General features: G+C 47.4%; 3 protein-coding genes across 4 annotated transcripts; 2 read left to right on the top strand and 1 right to left on the bottom strand.

Moving 5' to 3' along the window:
* The first annotated feature begins 472 nt into the window (after positions 1-472).
* On the top strand, positions 473-2,306 carry LOC125947453 (uncharacterized). Its single transcript, XM_049672201.1, has 2 exons — positions 473-1,063; positions 1,697-2,306. Exons 1-2 carry the CDS (start codon positions 795-797, stop codon positions 1,914-1,916), a joined length of 489 nt encoding a protein of 162 aa, XP_049528158.1. The 5' UTR covers positions 473-794; the 3' UTR covers positions 1,917-2,306.
* Positions 2,307-2,426: 120 nt separating this feature from the next.
* LOC125947452 (uncharacterized) lies at positions 2,427-4,688 on the top strand. Of its 2 annotated transcripts, XM_049672200.1 has the most exons (3): positions 2,427-2,534; positions 2,979-3,201; positions 3,825-4,688. In XM_049672200.1, the coding sequence occupies exons 2-3, from the start codon at positions 3,067-3,069 to the stop codon at positions 4,665-4,667; spliced, it is 978 nt and encodes a 325-aa protein (XP_049528157.1). In that variant the 5' UTR covers positions 2,427-2,534; positions 2,979-3,066; the 3' UTR covers positions 4,668-4,688. The 2 variants fall into 2 exon arrangements, with proteins under 2 accessions (XP_049528157.1, XP_049528156.1); XM_049672199.1 differs by having other exon boundaries at positions 2,428-3,201.
* Positions 4,689-4,792: 104 nt separating this feature from the next.
* Positions 4,793-12,554, bottom strand: LOC125947451 (uncharacterized). The gene is made up of 10 exons (XM_049672197.1): positions 12,490-12,554; positions 12,023-12,158; positions 11,098-11,332; positions 10,383-10,749; positions 9,555-9,725; positions 8,337-8,523; positions 7,512-7,754; positions 6,051-6,222; positions 5,809-5,954; positions 4,793-5,148 (listed from the first exon to the last, which is right to left on the bottom strand). The coding sequence occupies exons 4-10, from the start codon at positions 10,734-10,736 to the stop codon at positions 4,970-4,972; spliced, it is 1,452 nt and encodes a 483-aa protein (XP_049528154.1). The 5' UTR covers positions 10,737-10,749; positions 11,098-11,332; positions 12,023-12,158; positions 12,490-12,554; the 3' UTR covers positions 4,793-4,969.
* Positions 12,555-14,810: the final 2,256 nt, after the last annotated feature.

The raw sequence follows: 14,810 nt of genomic DNA, 5'->3' as shown, positions 1-14,810 counted from the left end.
ATATATATATATATATATCCACAAAGATAGAGGTTGACGCTTGATTTCTAAGCCCGTTAATCTGACGGTTCATCCCGCAACAGAGTCTGTAGTTGTAAGAATTGTTGTTGTGCACTCTGTGAGCATCGCGCGGGAGGTGGTATTTATATTAGGACCAACCAAATTGTAGTTTGGCAAAAATTGGTTTAATTAAGTACTGTATACCACTGAACCAATCACAGCAATGCCGCAGAGCTGGTAATTCTATAGTTGTTTTTATTGCGATAGCAATTATATGGACACTCAAAAGCAGATTTCTGCCGTCGGCGTCGCCGTCGCCGTGAGGTTCCGTATGACGTCAATGGAGATGAAATCGTCGCCGTGCGCCGAACGCTGTATGTGCGAGTGAAAGGGCGCGAGGGACGCGCGCTTTCACGGGGAGTGAACGCACGGCGGAGAACAAACGCGCGTTCTGCGCCGTGCTCGCTTAAAGGGACACTAAAGAGAAAGAGAAAGTTCAGCTGGGATAAAAGAGGGACCTTCAGGAACGCAAGCAGTTTTTGTTGGGTGCAAAAATATCAGTTATTAGTGGAGAAATTCGTAAACAAAGATCAAATATCTCTTTCTCAATTTCTCTCACCCCAGATTCGGCACTGAAGCAGTGTCGTCACAGATTACATTGCTCTCAGCGAATCAGAGGGCGCCATGATACGTCACCGCTTGCGTAAACGGCCGGGGCGCTGGCTGCATCGTAGGTAGCATGGCCGCTGCGTTTGCGTTCGCTGCGAGTTCGGCTTAGGTGTTCGGTGGCCGCGATGGATACCGTTGCTGACGCTGAACCTTCCAACGAAGATCTCGCCAGGGAAGCAGGACTCCATTTCAGCGACTTCAGTGAAACGGAGCGCGAAATGATCATCCGTGCTCGCGCGGCAGGTGTTTCTGCGTACGATGGTGAGCCGCCGGCCGCGCCGACGGGAAGCGAAGCCTCGTTTTCGTCGACGGATTGCGAGCCGTCCGGTTCGCCAGGCGACGATGTTCCCGACGATGGCGAAGAACTTCACTCGCGACTCACCAGTACTGACTGGTAAGTGCTGGACTGTCGATGTGGCCACGCGTTTCTTCCGTAAAAGAAGGGCGCTATCACTAAGTGCCGCGGATGTGGGGATGGTGTCGACACGACGAAGCAAGGGTTTGCTTGTCGTGCCGAAATTGCCGTCCCGCGTACCCTGTGCAGTCTTTCCTGCGGCGTTTCATTTGTGCAGTACTCTGAGCTCAGTTTGCAATGGCCGGAAATGTGCCACTTGTATACGTGCAGAATGTTTCATCGCACAGTGCACTTTCGATCGCGTTCAAACCCCGATCGGGATCAAATTTATCGACTGTGATCGACCGCTTTCCGTATTTTGTGCAGATAAGCCGATCGGGATCTAGGAACTCTATTCCGATTGGGCTTGATCGCGATAGAAGGTGCGCATTACGACCCCCCTATTGCATGCCAGCCAAACGGGTCACCGCAAGGAAGCCAAGTCTCATGCAGTCCAATTTCAGTCGAGAAATTGATTCTTGAACACCTTACATAAGAAGGTGCTTCCAGCAGCAGTATATAGGACATTTCATTGCCTCTTCTAATTTTCGTTCCTTATAAATGTTTGCATGCAGCATCTAATGAATGCAGCCCAACGTCAAATATTTCAGCGCTCGTTTGGTGCTGTTTCAGGTGTGACTGCGGACACTGCGTGGTCCTGAGCAACTTTACCGAGAGTGAATGCCTCTGCTGTCGCGAGATGGGGGACCCTGTCACTGCTGCGCAGCCTGAAGGTTGCATCACAGCGCACCCCGAGTTCCACACCGTCTGTCTGAATATCGCCGTGCTCCGTATTGCGTACTTCGAGCTGCGGGCGCGCAATGACTGCATGGACGAAGACATCCACAAGTAAATGATTTTTACTTGAGGAGATCGCATTACCGGCTTCTTTTACATAGTTTAAAAAGAATTTCATTGCTGTACGAGGCCGCTATTATTTCGTCACCAAGGTAATCTGCTGCTTTACATCTGGTGCAATATTCTATTTGGCCTGGCTAGCGAGGTGCATGCATCACCTTGGGTAAAATTTTTCCAAAGCCAGGACTCGGGTTGTGTGGGTCAGCGCAGCTCTAAACTGCTGCATACACCAGCATAAATCGAACTGTAGCACTGTGGCTAGTGTGTCTTCAAAAGATTTCACTTATCAATTTGTGTTTTCACATTTTATTACTACAGGAGGTACCGCTACACTGCCTACAGGCAGTTCGTCCGCTGGCTTTGGGGTCGTCTTGGCAAAGGTCATCGCTTCGTTCTTCCTTCATGTGTGGTGGCGAAAATTCGAGGCACATTTCCTACAGAAACACCAACAGGGTTCAAGTATCCGGAATATAGAGGGCAACAAACCCACTGCGCAGTGCAATGAGATGGGCTAACAAATTTGAACTCGGTGTTTCTACGTGCATACCCCCCTCGGCAAGGGTATCAGCTGTGTGCAATTGCACTTCCATTCCCCCTTTGCAGTGGAGCACAGGTTGTTCACAGCACTGAATCTGCCCCTGCAAACACCACGTGTGTCAGCGTTCCTGTGCGTCCCTCTTCAGCCAGTGGAAGAAGCTTCCATGCAGTATCAATCTCCGCACGACTGTGTTGGTCGAAAACAGAACTCGCAGTGTTTGTACGTGCGTACCCCCCTCGGCAAGGGTATCAGCTGTGTGCAATTGCACTTCCATTCCGCCTTTGCAGTGGAGCACAGCTTGTTCGCAGCACTGAATCTGCCCCTGCAAACACCACGTGCGTCAGCATTCCTGTGCGTCCCTCTTCAGCCAGTGGAAGAAGCTTCCATGCAGTATCCATCTCAGCACGACTGTGTTGGCCGAAAACAGAACTCGCAGTGTTTGTACGTGCGTACCCCCCTCGGCAAGGGTATCAGCTGTGTGCAATTGCACTTCCATTCCGCCTTTGCAGTGGAGCACAGCTTGTTCGCAGCACTGAATCTGCCCCTGCAAACACCACGTGTGTCAGCATTCCTGTGCGTCCCTCTTCAGCCAGTGGAAGAAGTTTCCATGCAGGTATCCATCTCCGCACGACTGTGTTGGTCGAAAACAGAACTCGCAGTGTTTGTACGTGCGTGCCCCCCTCGGCAAGGGTATCAGCTGTGTGCATTTGCTCGTCCATGCTGCCTTTGCAGTGGAGCACAGGTTGTTCACAGCACTGAATCTACCCCTGCAAACACCACGTGCGTCAGCATTCCTGTGCGTCCCTCTTCAGCCAGTGGAAGAAGCTTCCATGCAATATGCATCTCCGCACGACTGTGTTGGTCGAAAACAGAACTCGCAGTGTTTGTACGTGCGTACCCCCCTCGGCAAGGGTAACAGCTGTGTGCATTTGCTCTGAATCTGCCCCTGCAAACACCACGTGTGTCAGCATTCCTGTGCGTGCCTCTTCAGCCAGTGGAAGAACCTTCCATGCAGTATCCATCTGAGCACGACTGTGTTGGTCGAAAACAGAACTCGCAGTGTTTGTACGTGCGTACCCCCCTCGGCAATGGTATCAGCTGTGTGCATTTGCTCGTCCATGCTGCCTTTGCAGTGGAGCACAGGTTGTTCACAGCACTGAATCTGCCCCTGCAAACACCACGTGTGTCAGCGTTCCTGTGCGTCCCTCTTCAGCCAGTGGAAGAAGCTTCCATGCAGTATCAATCTCCGCACGACTGTGTTGGTCGAAAACAGAACTCGCAGTGTTTGTACGTGCGTACCCCCCTCGGCAAGGGTATCAGCTGTGTGCAATTGCACTTCCATTCCCCCTTTGCAGTGGAGCACAGGTTGTTCACAGCACTGAATCTGCCCCTGCAAACACCACGTGTGTCAGCGTTCCTGTGCGTCCCTCTTCAGCCAGTGGAAGAAGCTTCCATGCAGTATCAATCTCCGCACGACTGTGTTGGTCGAAAACAGAACTCGCAGTGTTTGTACGTGCGTACCCCCCTCGGCAAGGGTATCAGCTGTGTGCAATTGCACTTCCATTCCGCCTTTGCAGTGGAGCACAGCTTGTTCGCAGCACTGAATCTGCCCCTGCAAACACCACGTGTGTCAGCATTCCTGTGCGTCCCTCTTCAGCCAGTGGAAGAAGCTTCCATGCAGTATCCATCTCAGCACGACTGTGTTGGTCGAAAACAGAACTCGCAGTGTTTGTACGTGCGTGCCCCCCTCGGCAAGGGTATCAGCTGTGTGCATTTGCTCGTCCATGCTGCCTTTGCAGTGGAGCACAGGTTGTTCACAGCACTGAATCTGCCCCTGCAAACACCACGTGTGTCAGCATTTCTGTGCGTGCCTCTTCAGCCAGTGGAAGAAGCTTCCATGCAGTATCAATCTCCGCACGACTGTGTTGGTCGAAAACAGAACTCGCAGTGTTTGTACGTGCGTACCCCCCTCGGCAAGGGTATCAGCTGTGTGCAATTGCACTTCCATTCCGCCTTTGCAGTGGAGCACAGCTTGTTCGCAGCACTGAATCTGCCCCTGCAAACACCACGTGTGTCAGCATTCCTGTGCGTCCCTCTTCAGCCAGTGGAAGAAGCTTCCATGCAATATGCATCTCCGCACGACTGTGTTGGTCGAAAACAGAACTCGCAGTGTTTCTACGTGCGTACCCCCCTCGGCAAGGGTATTAGCTTTGTGCATTTGCTCTTCAATTCCGCCTTTGCAGTGGAGCACAACTTGTTCACAGCACTAAATCTGCCGCTGCAAACATCACGTGTGTCAGCATTCTTGTGTGCGCCTCTTGACCCAATGGAAGGTTCCTTGCAGTATCCATCCTCGGAATGGCTATGTCGGTCGAAAACAGCACTTGCAGGATCGTAATGTGAAGGTTTGACTCCATTTGTGCCACAGGTCCCTGCAGCCAAAACAGTCCCACAGCATGTCCTTTGTGTTTGCGATACTGCTTGGCTCAAACACATGTAGACTATGCTCTTCAGTGCTTTGCAAAGCGTGCCTTATGTGCCGCTACAAGTTCGGATTTCGAAGGTCTTTCCTCGGCCGGTGGTGCATATGCTGGTGGGGCCTTGACGGGAGCTTGTGCCAGGGCCTCCCGGAAACTTGGGTACAATGTGCAGAGATTCAAAACTTGGTTTGTGAGTCCCTGCACGTAGCCTGAAATTAGACAATATGAACAATTGTTATATATAATAATATTAGTGTGCATGTAATTTTTCTCATATTTCAACTCTTAGTGCTCCTAAGCGCATGCCTTGCTCTATCTGAAATGACGAGTGCCTAATACAAGTGTTGGAATTTTTGCAATAAACAGTGGTTCTTGAATACCTCTGAGTATTGTTGTCTTTATCCTAGCATGGGGGGGGGGATGCAAAATGTTTGACTGGTTATTTGACAAAAATATAGATATGGCTGTCAGGGGTATAGCAAGGAAGTAGCACGCCGTGCAACCCCCCTGGACTTCATTCCACCACAGGGTACCGCTCATCGAGCGAAGTGAGAGAAGACTTGCGTGTCAGTTCCTACTACTACTAAGTGGTTCTTTTGGAAAGGAAGAGGTTGGCGCTATCTTCTGCAGCCCTTGAGGGAGCACGGCTCAGCGCCTCCCAGCCTCCTCAGCGCCTCCCAAATCGGTCAAGAGCCTGACCCCCTTCCCCTTTCCCGTTTGAAAAAAAGTGCCTGGCTGCGGCACTGATGGCTGTCAAAAGATGGCTTTTGAGGTTGCAACATTTCTTGCACATGTGAAGAAGTCATTGGCCACTCTACAGTACCGTAATAACCAAAAAAATTCTAATAATGAGTTTGAACTGCACTTACAGAAGGTTGCAGCAGTTTTTAGTTCATAGGCTGAGATGCCAGGCTTTGCCTTGGAGGTCTTAGTGTGCCACTGGCTTTCACCTTGAGCTGTGTGCGACTGCTCTCTCTCACTATTCTCATTAAAGTGAAGAGCAGCTATCAATGTCCTAGAAGAAAAGAAGTGTGTTAACCTTCAGAAAGCAACTGCATCAAATTGGATACTAGAAAATAGTGATGATTCAAAAATAAACTAATTTCCCTACCGAGCTTTGATGCCTTCGTATGTGAATGCAGTTGATTTGGGTGCAAAGCCGTTGAGCACACTATGAAAAGATTCAAGGCTGTACGTCTGCGCCGATGGTGACAGCTGACGTATGTCTCTGAGCAGTAGAGGTGCTGTCACAATTGCCTTGAGTGCCTTGTATGCTGGAGAACCTGGTGACAAGGGAGAGAGTATTTGCTGTATAAATAATGGGCTTTTCTCAGACCTAGTACATTAAAGTCAAACTACTTGCATTATAAAACCATTTACGTTTGAGCAACAGTTTAACAGCACTTTGCAGAGGCATGGTAATTATATTGAAAGAAAGCACAAATAAAAAAGTCAATAGCTACCCAGTTTTATTATCCTCAGGTTACACGTTCCTGAATTACTGGTATTTTGGGCCGTCTACGTCGTGTGTGATTTCTTTCTCGAAATTGCTTCCATCGCTAAGTGTAATAAAATGCGCATAAGGTTCCACTTGACTTATTCTTTGTGGGGGAAATTGTGATGAAAAAAAGTATGCGCTTAAGGTTAAGAAATTGCAATATTGCTGGAAAAGGTTTTGAACAGCCAAAATTTGCATGTTTTCTTTCGGACAAAGGATTGGCTTTTTTTTTTCAAAACTATGTTTACAATCATCGTTCTGGGTCAGGAAAACCTGGGCCTAAGTAAATTCCATCAAAATTAAAAATGTGACCAAGGCTACCTGTTTGTTCTTATTTGGACTGAACCAATTGTTTTCCGATTGCTTGTAGCACAGATGGAAATGTATCCACACATGGGTTGATGAACATGTTGCGTATGGTTGAATGATCGCTTGCCTGCTGTTTGATTGCTTGCACAGAAAGAAAACTGGCTGTGCCCAGTTATTATTCTCCATTGAGTTCGCTGCTATGAAAATTAAAGTTTATCACGTAAATCCATCGCGATGCAAAGCTGACTTGCATGCTTATGAATTTAAATGTTTTTTTTATAGTTTGTGCCTGTGGTGGTGTTAATGTCTTGTTGCTGGAGGTGGTGTTAGCCTAAAGGTTGGTGTCAGGAACTGGCTGTCCAGCATTGGTTGTTAAGATTGTTTTACCTAAGTCGATAGGTTTGCATCATGTGCGGTCATAACTATGGGCACTCTGTGTAGTTGAGAAGGATAAAGCTCACACACGGTCTCATCACACAGTTTCAGATTTCTGACACAGTTGTTGTAGTTCATGACAGAATACATCTTCCTTCTCCTCTTCTTCATATTTAAATAAATAGTACTAATTGATCCCCAGTCTCTCAGCTTAATGTTGCTGCAATGGCTGGTAGTCGATGCCAGCTTGTTCCAAATTCAGAAAGCGTTCAATGCTAGCGTGCCTGTGGCATCTCCCGGTGTGTGGTGTACAGATTGTTTACTGTAAAAGGTGTATATTAGCATGACATGCAAGAAACTGTTTGCCATTTGTCACTTGCTTTTGCTTACCTGCACTCAGCCATGAGATACGACGAGGAGGTCCGTGGAGGCACCTGGGGAAAAGGTCATTGTGACCTTCGTGGATGTTGACTGTGTGGTTCAGAATACTACCCCATGCAGCCACCACCAGGTCTCCATCGCCACCACATGCACAGGCACACCAGTAGAGGTGGTTGACAATTGCCTGGATCCATTCTTTGAGGGAACTGCAACCACCTTTCCTGGATGCCGCATTAATCTTTTTGCGGATACCTGTATGTGAATGACAACAATCATTGCACTTTGTAGAGGCAGAAAATCCTCAAGTAACGCAATGAACGGGGCTAGTCTGTGAACGTTCATGATTCTGTTGCACTGAGAGAATGCAAGGCACAAATGCATTTGGATGAAATGCAGTAATTTCGTGAGTACTGACAGACACTGATGGTGTTTTTTTTCTGTTACAATGGTTTTCTAATTATGTTGTACTGAGCTTTTACACTGAAATAATCCAAGGCACAAGAAAAACATGGTGTTTCATCCTTCATGTTACTTATGTTCTGTCAATGTTAAAACGGTGCAACACAATTATAAACAAAGCCTCTGGTAGGAACACCAGGTGAGTCTGTCAGTATTAATGGGCAGTCTGCACTTTTTAAGGTGTCATATAGTTCTACCATGTAGAAATTTCAATGATTTGTTCTGCAGTATCAGTACAGTTTTCCATGTCATGCATATTTGTTTATAAAACCCAGTGAAGCTCAAAATCAGCCTCATGCATTAAAAATCACTGCAGCCCTCTGACATAAATGGAGACATTATTTCAGAAGGATGCCATACAAACACGTTTCATACCTTTTGCCACATGCCACACATCAAAGTAGTGCATGATGCCTCCTTGGTGCAGCCTCATATATGTTTTAATGCCCGGGTGGCGGTCTGTTGTCAAGCTTGCGATGCTGACATTTTGTTCAGTTAAAAATGAAAGCCCTCTGATTAGCCCTTCTTTTTCCATTTGAGTGCTTGAAGTAATTTCGTCGTTCTGAAAAAAATATGGAAATTCATTTGCATGGGAAGCTCCTGCTTTGATTAAAGGAGCTGTACTTATGCTGTGCATAGATACAGCAAATCTTTTACAGTAAAAAGCAAGCAATATGAGGCGGTGCCATAGCCAGTGGCCCTGTGCTATTTTCTAACTTGAATGCCTCATGTAAATGTACGTTCATGATGCAGGTATTACGGTGTTAATAACTCTTCAGGGTGCCAAGGGGACAGTTAAAATACTAGAAAAAATTTAATTGATGCTGAATAGTTCCAGAGCTCAGTTCGCTTCTGAAGGGACACAGGGCATTGTAGTGTCATGCTTACTGCAGATTAGAGGGACATGTAAAGCTGCATCAGCGCAAGCTCTTGGGCCAGTTGGTGCATGATGAACTTGAAAACGGGGGTACCAGCAAATACACAAGGACGCGTACACAAGGAAAAAGCGTTAGACACGGACGGACGGTGGACATGTATAATGTACATGTCTTGAGAGGAGATGACGATGCGCATGCGTCAAAAGTGTTGTGCGGCAATGTAATTTAATAAAGCACAGTTGAAAGCCCAGCGTCCGTCCGTGTCCGACGCCTTTTCCTTGTGTACGTGTCCTTGTGTATTCGCTGGTACCCCCGTTCTCAAGTTCAACATGTAGAGCTACCTACATAAATAGCTAGTACAACCAAAAGGTGGTCATTGTGTCATGGACGCTACATGATGCTGAGAACAGGATGGGAGAAATGGACATATAAATGTGCACTGCAAACTAATTATATTGTGTTGTATTGAAGTGGTTTTCTGTGCATGGCCCTAGTTCTTTCCCACAGATGTGGAGCCTTCGAGAGCTGTGTGTAGCTTCCAATAATTTTTCAGCGTACATGACAGTTCTCCTATTTCGTACACATTTCCTACACATTTACTCTCACGTTTTTCTTCAGTGCTTAAACAATAATTCAAGCACAGTTTAGTCTCATGCTGAAACTCCTTTAGACGAGGCCAATTCATAAAGTGAGTTCTAACACTCTTCTTACTTACCTCCCTTACTTGCACCTGCTCTGTGTGCACAATTTTCTTCGCGTCCGGGCAGAGGAATGTGTACGTCATAAATTTGGCACTGTGGCCAGGTGAATCACATCTGCCATCGCCACAAAGCTGTATGCTGCCTTCAAGTGATGCCATGACCTCTCGTTGATGTTCATCCCAGACCTGTGAGACAGCGAAACTTCAAAATCAGAATAGACTCGGCAGATGTCTGTTTTTCACAGTAGTGAATAAGCATATTCAGTGCTGTATTTAATTTACAAGCAATCGCAACACTTGTTTGTGCATAGATTGGTATCCAGAAACTGAACATGTGCTGCTGAATGCTCCAGGAAGCAGACTTTTTTGCCAATTTTATTGTTGCATGGCTACTTGTTAAAATATCGAATGACATGCATTATATGTGACTGCGGTCTATTTTCAAATCAGCTGTGTTGTCTCCTATTCAGCATTCTTCATTGCTCTTAATTTAAACTGCACAACGTTTGCACACTAACAAAAACACCACATTGTTTCTTGGTTGCTGCCTTTCACAGCGAGATTTCCTCGACTTTATTATGAAAAAATGTCAGTGGAATGTCTTATGGGATACATTTTGCATGGGGCTATGAAAAGGTTAAATTAAAGGAGGATTTGCTGATGCGTGTGCTTATGCATTATTGGAAATAGCAAGGGAAAATAGAGAATAAGGGAAAAAATCCATTTAGGGAAGTACAGGAACTATGTTTGTGTGAGAATCGCATTGCAAAAGTTCATTTCCTTTGAACATATTATATGGTGAGCTCTATTTTAATGCTACTAAAAGCAGCTCTACACACTCACCATGTTGACAGCAGGGAGCAAGTACGCCTTCTGGTAGTTGAAGAAGCACTGTTCACTTATAACCTTGACGCCCATGAGACGCATCATTCGAAGGCTGGAGGCAACACTTGATCCAGAAAACAGCAACGCAGTGGCCAAGTCAATGTTCCCTTTTGGCTTGTCACCAACAAGAGGTTGACTTGACCATGTATACGTGTGCATGTTGGGGCATTCGACCTTTGCTATTATGCGTGTCCCAGAGCGTCGTAGTTTTACGGTGCAGGCAGTGGACAGGCATGTGCGGCACAGCTTCAAAAGCACCATCAGACATGTGTGGAAGATGAGGTAATAGCCAGGCAGCTCAACGTCTCCCATGTCTCCATCATCTCTGTAAAAGAAAATGCAGAATGTGGGTTCTGGCTAGTGCTCAATATTGCATATACAGGCTGCGCAGTAATTCAATCTGGTAGCACGATTACTCTGCTTCTGTTGACAAAAGTGCAAATGCAAGTCAACAGCTTACCATTTCAGCATGCACCAATGCCATATAACCAATTGCTTCTGTTGACTTTTTGAGTACCTTCTGAGCCTTCCAATGCAAGCGTAAGGGCTCTGTTAAAGTTTATGTATGTGTGAAGTGGGGCTAGACTGCACGCAAACTTATTCTGAAAATTTCCATAATCCATTGCATCTGTAAGGGTACCAAAATCAGGTAATTTAACCAAAGTTGCCTTACTCATCATCCTCATCCAGTGTGGAGTCTAAGGTGTGAGTCAATTCATCTGGTTGATATAAGGAGCCAGTAGTGTCGACATTGCTTGGAACAGGTGACAAGATAGGTGAGGCGGCAAAGCTGGGTTCATCAAGGATACGTCGTCGCTTCACTGGTGTTGATGTCAGCGGCACATCCTGAATGTCAACCTGCAGGCCCTCATCTTTCGTTTCTTTTATGGTCAAGTTCACTTGAACACCTGCGTATAGCAAAAGTCTGACATCAATATAATGTGAATCATAAAAGAATGAAACGTAAAAAGAAAAACTGATGAACACAATAAGTTTCATTGTGCAAGCACTATGAACTATAAGCAAAAACTATGGACATCCATGCATAGGGGGAATTATTGTTATGCAAATAATTTTTAGGCAACTAGTAATCCGATGTCATTTGGGGTTCTTCAAAGTGTTACAAAACAACACTTGTGTGCAATCTTTGGAGCGTTTAGAATGAGGGACAGGGCAAAGAAAGGGGAGACAAAACACACTCTCTCTTCTTTATCTTGCCCCATGTCCCAACAGCTTTCTCAAAGGTGAACTAGTACCACCTTTCCCTCTCTGCTACTATAATCTTGCCTGTTTGATCGGTGGACAGAGCTTCATTGAAGACACTTGAAATGTGAGACAGGAGCCTACCTATGTACCTCGAATGTGCCTGGAATAAGCCAATGTGTGCTTTGCACTGGATCTGCTATAATCTGCAGTCACTGTTGTTCACTGCATATATATGTAAGTGGGTTTGACAACATAATGCTTCTTTTTTGTCATGCTGAAAGAAAAAGAATGTGTCAAGTTTTATGAACGCAAATGCTTTGATACATTAGGGGACACAATTTTTCATGTCGTATAGTTTAAACATATAGTCATGACGAGTGCACTTTACTCACCAACACTTATACCCCGCACATGAACTTGCACACTTTTGTCATGTCCAACGCTGCGGCCAGTCGTACCACATGCAGGGCATTGGAAAGAATCCTTTTGCGTCTGTAAGCCGGCGGCACCAGTAGCAGCAGCCAGCACCTAGAACAGTCCCAAACCTTGTAGGATACCATATATAGCACTTTAAACTTCGCAGCCGTCATAAAAGTTCCATTTCAATGCAAACACTAAACATCTTTCGCTTACAAGAACCTCTGATTGCATTTGCATGAGGGAGCCCGCTCCATCATCCTCAGCAATCTCTATGTGAGAAAGGTCGACTTGAAAACCAAATAATCTTTGGTGTCATGACTGTGGCCAGCTGCGCCAAATTTGAGCGAGAGTGCCACATGCCCAGATAAACCGGTCGAGCTCCGGCCAGATTGCTTTGTACAGTGCAGTGCTGCTATTATGCCGTATATATTGCTAGTACCTCTCCATGTCTTCCTACGGGCCCAGTGGCTGCATCGTGCTGCAACCTCTCGGTCTCGGCAACGTCACTCTGGAAAACAGAACAAATACCTTCTGTTGTAAACACGGAATGTTGTAATACCTTCGCATTCTTAGACATCAAGGACTCGTCCGGACTTTCGGGCACTTGTATAATGCACACACTGAATTTCTGAACGTACTTCATTCCTGCAGTAAGTATAAAGTGCAGCTTTTCAGGATGAGCGCAAGGTACCTCAGCTGGAATTTCCACAGGTGCACCGGCGGCATCGCTTTCGATCGCGGACTCGGCAATAGCAACCTGAAAAATAACAAGCACAGAAAGTTGCGCGCGTACTCGGTATAGTTTTTTCGTGGCTTTTTTTTTTAATGACATTCAACACTCACCGAGCCTCCAGCTTGCTGTTGCAGGGGCACCAGTAGGGGATTTGATGAAGGCGACACTGAGGGAACAGCTGCCCGAGAAAGGACTGGTCTCTGGGGCACGCCAAGAGACTTTCCGAGGGCAGGATTATAAACATAATCCGAGGCCGAGAAATGCAGAGAGCATACCATTTGTTTCTCTGGCTCATCCTTTTGCCGTTTTATCATCGGCAGAGCACTGAGCCATTGCGAACGCCGGGGCTCATCGCGCGGCACCACATGAAAGGACACAGTCGGGTCAACACTGCCGCTGCCCCTGACCAAGCGCCTCGGGCCGTTTATACAGCCCTCAACACTACACACACGAGGCATTTTCTGGCTGTTTCCCGCGAAGTCAACGTTTCTCGAGCCACGCAACACGCAACCAAGCACTGCAACACTAGCGGAACAGGCGCACGCGACAATGCACGGATCAAAAGAAAAACTGGATGGCGCTACCGGCGGTCGACCGCCGGTAGCGCCATTCAGTTTTTCTTTTGATTTATTTAATTTTGCCTTAAACTTATACTTCCTCGCTTGAAACGGTGTAAAAAGTTGGCAAATGCTGTTTATGTAGGTTTAAGGTGTATTTCATTTTGTGTTTTATTAACAGCGATAAATCGCTCTCGACCAATCGCGACCGGGCTGCGTTTGTGATCTGTGACGACACTACGTGTAGTGCGGGAAATACGAAGGGGCGTCAGCACCTATCCTTCAGTTTTTCGCTTTTTTCTCGCTTATTAAACCTCTGTTGGCAGTAAGAATGGTATGACTGTGATCGTGAAAGGATAATCTACCATTTAAGCTCAACTTCCGGTTTCTCTTTAGTGTCCCTTTAAGGGCTGCAGAAGTAAGCGTCTCTTTCCTCCTTTACAATCACCATATACGTAGAGCAAACGCGCCTTCTTCCGACGCGCGAGAGGCCGAGGGGGAGGGGCAGGGGGGGAGGGGGAGGGAAGGGAGGCGACGTTTAGCTGCGGCACCAAGTGCCTATTTATATCAGAGGCTCCGCTCCGGCAACAGTCACCAACGCCGCACGCATTTTGAGCGAACGCGGGCAAAACGCCGAAGGCGTCGACAATAGTTCTGCGTGTTGCCGGTGCTGCTGCATGTCCAAGTTTATACAGCTGATAAAGCTAATATCATTACTCCGTATAGCTCTCTACAAATTTGCTATCGCAATTGATGCTTCGCCTTTCAGGTGAAACTGCGACAACTTTTAATAGTCCTTAAACAGAACGCAAGCAGATGATGCGTGCCCGTGGTGGTGTCGCTCTGGCGTAAGTCTCACGACTCCGCGTCCGAGATTTTTCAACGCGCCGCGGAAGCCGCGCCTTAGGCTGGCTCGCGTGGCCACGCCCGGAGAGCCACAGAGAGCATTCGGAGCACGCGGTAGCGCGAACGTCTCGACGGCGAGAGCGCTCGACGGCGAAAGCGTGGCCTGCGACATTTCACGGTAATTGCGCCGTTGCAATCTCAGATGTCATGCAGAGGGGCCAGGCGTTAGGTCATGCGTGAGCTCCGGCGAAAGGTAGTGACTGTTTTTTTTTATTGTATGGACACTCCAAGCGCATTTCTGCCGTCGTCGTCGCCGTGATGATCAGTACAAAGTCCAAGGGCGCTAAGACCGTCGCCGAGCGCAGTATGCTGTGTGGACGAGTGAAAGCGCGCAAGGGGAGCCGACATTTGCGGCTCAACCGTGGTGACGTCTTTCGTCGCCCGAAAGGCCGTGGGCGCAAGAGAGGGAGGTGGGGGGGGGGGGGGGGCGGCGTTCTTCTCCGACAGAAACTGCGTATGTCGCGACCATGTGCATGGGGAACTGGCGATCGCGCCTCAATCTCACGCGCGCAAGGGGGGGGGGGGGGGGATCGGTGCACTGACACCACGCGCGCTGACGCCTTG

This window comes from Dermacentor silvarum, chromosome 8, assembly GCF_013339745.2.
Source record: "Dermacentor silvarum isolate Dsil-2018 chromosome 8, BIME_Dsil_1.4, whole genome shotgun sequence".
Classification (NCBI taxonomy): domain Eukaryota; kingdom Metazoa; phylum Arthropoda; class Arachnida; order Ixodida; family Ixodidae; genus Dermacentor; species Dermacentor silvarum.
This window is presented reverse-complemented; position numbering and strand designations above follow the sequence as displayed.

Bases quoted from the DNA above. Each gene is read 5' to 3' on its own strand.
- LOC125947453 (XM_049672201.1), top strand. From the start codon at position 795: ATGGATACCGTTGCTGACGCTGAACCTTCCAACGAAGATCTCGCCAGG. The intron at 1,064-1,696 runs GTAAGTGCTGGA...GTGCTGTTTCAG, and splicing joins CGACTCACCAGTACTGACTG to GTGTGACTGCGGACACTGCG.
- LOC125947452 (XM_049672199.1), top strand. From the start codon at position 2,623: ATGCAGTATCAATCTCCGCACGACTGTGTTGGTCGAAAACAGAACTCG. The intron at 3,202-3,824 runs GTTGTTCACAGC...AGTGGAGCACAG, and splicing joins GCCTTTGCAGTGGAGCACAG to GTTGTTCACAGCACTGAATC.
- LOC125947451 (XM_049672197.1), bottom strand. From the start codon at position 10,736: ATGGGAGACGTTGAGCTGCCTGGCTATTACCTCATCTTCCACACATGT. The intron at 7,755-8,336 runs GTATGAAACGTG...ATTCACATACAG, and splicing joins TGTGTGGCATGTGGCAAAAG to GTATCCGCAAAAAGATTAAT. The intron at 5,149-5,808 runs GTAAGTGCAGTT...GTCTAATTTCAG, and splicing joins AAAAACTGCTGCAACCTTCT to GCTACGTGCAGGGACTCACA.